Consider the following 5,818-nt stretch of genomic DNA (forward strand, 5'->3'; position numbering starts at 1 on the left):
TACTGTTTAATAGAGAAAATGCATTAATTATACAGAATTTGTTGAAAAAAATTATAGATTTATCAACAAAAAAACGACCACAAAATGAAAAAATTTATAATTTAATGCTTTATATGCATGTGTTTATAATGTCTAAACAAAAACATAGAAATTGTGATTAATTGCTTGAATATTGTAATTCACACAAAAAACTTAAAATAGAGTCATTTAAATAGTAAATCTAAATAATTCATATCTTACTTTGAAAAAATGTTTTAATTTATCAAAAAATATATACCATTTTATATAACAAAAATGGGAATGAAAAAGTTTTTTTCCAAAAAAATAAATAATTGTTACAAAAAGCCATATAAATGATTTTTATACAATAAAAAGCATCAATTATTTAGCATTTGTTGTGTATCTTAAGTAATACTTAACAATCAATTTTTAAGATATTTTTTTTGGATTGAAGTTCAACGCAAATCTTAAGCTTTAATAACTTTATTAAAATTAAATATATTATCAGTATATGGCTTCAGTTAAATATATATATAAAAACTTGTATAAAATTTTTAAAAATAAATTGTATATACTGTACCATATTTACTCGTTGACTTGAATTTAAATTGGTTATTAAAATTGTAAAAATTGAAAATTTTGTTGTTGTTATTGTATTCTATAAAGCTTCAATAAATTAATATATAAAAATTATATTTAATTACTTTAAAAATAAAAATCTATTCATTTGAAAGCAAAATCAATTAAAAATTTATAATTAATTTTCACATAAGCAAAGTGAATCAATTTAAGCTAAAAAATAATGTTTCAACTAATTAATACAATTATTATTTTATAAGTGCACTAAAATAATATTAATTTACAAATAATTACATTATTATTTTTTAATAAATCAAACATATTTATTATTTAAACATTAGTAAAAGTAAAAGTACATAAATTTTATAATAATTATAAATATGCTTATTTATAACATAATATATTACAGGAATATATGATCAAAAAGGAAATTTTTTAATTGTCACGTTATCTTTAAGTTATATTATATTTCCTGTAATATTTAACAATTTTTATATAAAATATTGATCTAAACCAATAGGTTTTACAAATTTTGTCACATATTTTGTACTTTTATTTAGAATTTTTATTTTTATAATTTATTATTTATAAAAAACTAGTATAAATTGAATTTAATAAATAGAAGTACTTTATACTGTATTTAAACTAAAATATTGGATAACATATTAATAATTTTGTAAACTATATTATTGTTTGTATTATTTAAACGTGTTGTTTAAGTGTATGATTATGAGACAATATGTTAGGGATGGCTTTATTACCAATTGAATTGTAATGTAGGGATTGATTAAACAGTTACTGACTGTGTCTATAATATGGCAGTGTCTAAGATTAGATGAACTAATTGTTTGATACACTCACCAAATGTATGGTCAGTATTGATATGATTGTGATTAGAGGGTCAACACAATTAATACACACTTAAAAAACATTACTTATTTAATTATATACAATAACTTTATTTTATTTATTACTTTATTGATATTTAACTTAACAACATTTTATTATTATTATTACTATTATTTTATTTATTAAAGTATTCATATAATTTTGTTTTGTGTATTAAGTATTAAATATCTAATTAGAATTAATTATAAATTTTATTTTATTTCTCATTACTATATTATTGCTATAATTTCTTATAATACAGTATACAATATAATGTTTTAAATAATGGTATTTTAATTATAATAGAAAAAGATTTTATGATATAATAATTTAACTTATGGTTAAAAATTAAAAATATTTTATAAAATATTTATACTCTATATTGTATTTTATTAAAATAATTTTTTTTTAAATTAACTCACTATATAACAGACATAAAAGTTTGCAATTGTACAAAAATTTCTTGTATCTAATTTATTAAAATATTTAAACAATTATTTAAACAATTTTATTTTGTTTAAGAAAATAACAAAACATAAAACTAAAGTTTTCAAAATTAATTTAGATAAAGTAATTTTTATTTTAGTGCATTACAACAATTTTACATTAATTTTTGTTTTATTTTATTTTAATAGCAAATACAACGAGATCTAAAACAAATAATAAAATATATATAATGTATAAATTAAATGCCAAATATATATTGAAGAGTAAAAAGTTTTAAAATGTTTAGTTATTTTTAAAAATCTTTTGACAACTTTAATGATTAAAATTAATGTCCACAACATTATTGTTGTGTTGTTTTAGTGAAATTCACAAATATTAACAAAAATGTGTTAATTTGAGTTTTAATATAAAATAATAAATTTTAATTTTAAGACTAATCTTTTTTAATATAAAATAATGTGTTCATTATATATAAATAATTAGAAATTAGTTTAATGTTTTTATATGAGTAGTACAGCTAAAGTCCGGTAAAGATGGAGATAAACAATTAAAAATTTCTGAATGAATTTTCCTAAGAATATTTCTCAGAATATATAATATAAAATAAAATTTAATACATTGTATATTATTTTAGTAGTAAATTATACTATGGGATCACCATATAATGTATATACGGGTATATATATATATATATATATATATATATAGCAATACTATTATAATTTATAATACAAATAAGATCCCAATTAGAAATTAATTATTAATAGTATTGTTATTAAATCATATATATAATTTATTGTAACTAATAATGATTTTAGATTTTATCAATTAAAATATACAGTTATTAATTAATATCTTGTGGTTTATTACAAAATAAAAATAATTAAGAAAACAAGATTAACATAAGGAACTCATTGCCAGAAATATCTTTTAAAAACTTTCCTATTTTAAGAAATTTCTTTGTTTTGACAAACACTAAGTTAAAGGGAGAGCCCGGTGTCGACATTTATTATAATATTATGTAATAAAAGTACTTCAAATTGTGTTCATATAATAAATTTTTATAAACTTGGGTCTCATTCAGTGTTTTTTAGTTTTTATTTTGTATTTAAGATCAATATTTGCAATGAAACGTGACTTGAATTAGACAATTATTATCGATAGTAAATAACATGTATTAGTAAATCTATTAAAAAATCAGACAACATTTTGGAGACAAAATCATGGAAATAGTAGACTAAAAGTTAAGGTGAAAGTGAAAAGTTGTGTAATGTTTTTTGGCCACAATTTGTTTGTTTAGATTTAATTCAATTGAATTGGATTATTGTTGTTAAAACATATAACAAATAGTGAGACTATTGTTTAAATATAATGAAAGCAAGAGTGTATTGTCAAACAAAAAAGTCACATCAAATACTTAAATAGTTTGATTGACTGGTCTTTTAACAAAAATGTTGTAAATCTACGGAATATTAACGACATTTCAAATTGTTTTTCTTACATCCCTTCCTCTCTCTCTCTCTCTCTCTCTCTCTCTCTCTCTTTCTTTCTCTCTTTCTGTCCATGCAATGTATGTGTGCTCTACTTTAACTTTAGGACACAAATTTTACTCAAAAACAGCACAAATAGATGTATATATGAACAGTTAGCTCGTGTGTGTGATCATGCTCTTAGTTCACCCCCATTGCTCTCTCTCTTTCTTTTTCTCTCTTTCACATCATAGCCAACATCCCAGTGCTCTCAATACTCTTCACTCTCTATTACAGAGAGCTCTTTCAATACACTCATACATAAGCTGTGAAAAGAATATTCTGTGTTATAGTCTATTCATTTCAAGTGAACAAACAATTCATTGGCATTCTTGTTATGTATCAGTTAGTCGACCGCATGTTAGTTGCAGTCGTCCTAAAAGCTAATCAAAAGTTAATCAAATAAAAGCAAATTTATACGATAACAGCAATTATTTTTTTTAGCATTACGTAAAAGGTTAATTATAATAATAATATAAGTGATGTTTTCAACATAAAAATATTATTTGTCAAATGAGTGTCACAAGTAATAAAATGAGTGATGATATCAATACAATATCTACAAACAATGTCTCTGAGACAGTATCGCTTAACTGTGGCCCCAATACAGCTCAGGCAGGTTTGTCGACACCGGTAACCACACCGGAGCCTAAATCGATGAGTAATCAGTCGGGTTCGCGATCGGAGATCCATTACCCGGGAGTACAGAATCCGTCGCGTATTTATGAATCTAAGAAAAATCGAAAACTGTTCCGCATTTTGACAGTCTTTGGCTATATGTTTGCCGTCAGTTTGGCTGCTATTGTGCTTTCATTATATTACATATTCCTCTGGAATCCTAATATGCAAATCAATAACTCTTCACAAACCATAAGATTCAATGCAAACAATGATTTTGTTTTGAAATTGAAAGAGTCGGACGTATATACCGATGACAGTGTCGATCAAAGTAATGATATTCAGCGACAAAAAACTGAACAAATGTTTTCTTCATCGCAGCTATTGTTGAGAACAACAAACAAAACTTCATTAAATACAATGAATACGACGACAACAGCACCGATGATGACATTGCCATCGACTACAACGACATCGAAAATAAATGTAACGACAAATGTTGTCCGAAACAGCCATTACTTGTCAGATACCTTATCTGTAAGTAATGCCAATGAAAATGTCTATAAATTAGTGCCAAAGACTCGTTCAATGTATGTCAGCGCCAGTGATGGCAGAGTGGGTCACAATATAATCGTTAGCCATAATAATAATAATAATAATAACGAAAACAAGAGACCAGACATCAAAACATTGGAAATATTGAATGAAACGAATGAAACGGAAATCAATATAAACGACAATCACATCAATAATTTACTAATAAATAGGAGTTCAACACAAGGAAACCATTAAAGATGACAATAATTTTGGCGTTCAATAAATGAGCCATAAATTGATTGTTAGCTCTGATGGTGAGTCTGTCTGTGTTTCACTCAAAATACTATACTTTAATTTAATACATAGTTATCACTAAACTTAGAGAACCGTTAGCTATAAAACAGCAAATCTATATTTCTATATATAATTTATATAGAAATACACAATATTTACTAAGTTATATGTTACTATGTTTGTAATAAATAATATTTTATAGATATACTGTATATATACTGTATATAATATTATATATATATAAATACATTTTATATAAATACAGTACTTATTAAAAGCTATAAATTGTTTGCAACTCTTTTAAGTAATACTGATGTACAGTAAATAAAAAAGAAAAGATATCTCTATATTGAATCAAATTCATTGATTACTTGCTTTCAAAGGTATAGTTGATATCGATATCCCTTTCCCTCAGCGATCTAACACAAAGACAAATGAATTTTATTTGTCAAAAGGATTGGTTCCTAATCTCATGTATTTTTTAAGAAACAATTTATATACAGTGTATATCACACAATGAAAAATGTCTATTGAATTGTTTGTTACTTTGGTTTTTCCTAATACAAAATAAAAGATAAAAAAAAATATTTTTACTCTTATTATATAATGTTAAATTTTACTGCATTTCATTTAGTACTTCAGTAATGTTATGACCATTTAGTTAAATACTTTTTTATGTATAAATATATATATATATTAATATATTAATGAAAGTTAGCAAAAATAAAAAAGTCAGTGCAAAGAAAAACACTTAAAGATGTGATATTAGATTTTTGTTCACTTAATAGCTTAGGAATTAGCGATAGGGTCTGAGCCGAGAGATTACAGTTATAGTTATATATATATATAGTATATACTGTATGAGTAAGCTATGAGTTACGCGATTCCCAATAGTAATGAGTATTTTTTCACTGTCTCTCTACTAT

The 5,818-nt window shown here is 23.3% G+C and overlaps 1 protein-coding gene across 1 annotated transcript; it reads left to right on the forward strand.

Annotated features, from left to right (window-relative positions):
- The first annotated feature begins 3,944 nt into the window (after positions 1–3,944).
- On the forward strand, positions 3,945–4,853 carry LOC128966254 (putative uncharacterized protein DDB_G0289263). Its single transcript, XM_054313103.1, has one exon. The coding sequence runs from the start codon at positions 3,957–3,959 to the stop codon at positions 4,851–4,853; it is 897 nt and encodes a 298-aa protein (XP_054169078.1). The 5' UTR covers positions 3,945–3,956.
- Positions 4,854–5,818: the final 965 nt, after the last annotated feature.

The sequence above is a fragment of the Oppia nitens genome, unplaced genomic scaffold (assembly GCF_028296485.1).
Source record: "Oppia nitens isolate AA-2021 unplaced genomic scaffold, nextdenovo-longstitch-racon4-pilon3 scaffold1_pilon_pilon_pilon, whole genome shotgun sequence".
Lineage (NCBI taxonomy): Eukaryota > Metazoa > Arthropoda > Arachnida > Sarcoptiformes > Oppiidae > Oppia > Oppia nitens.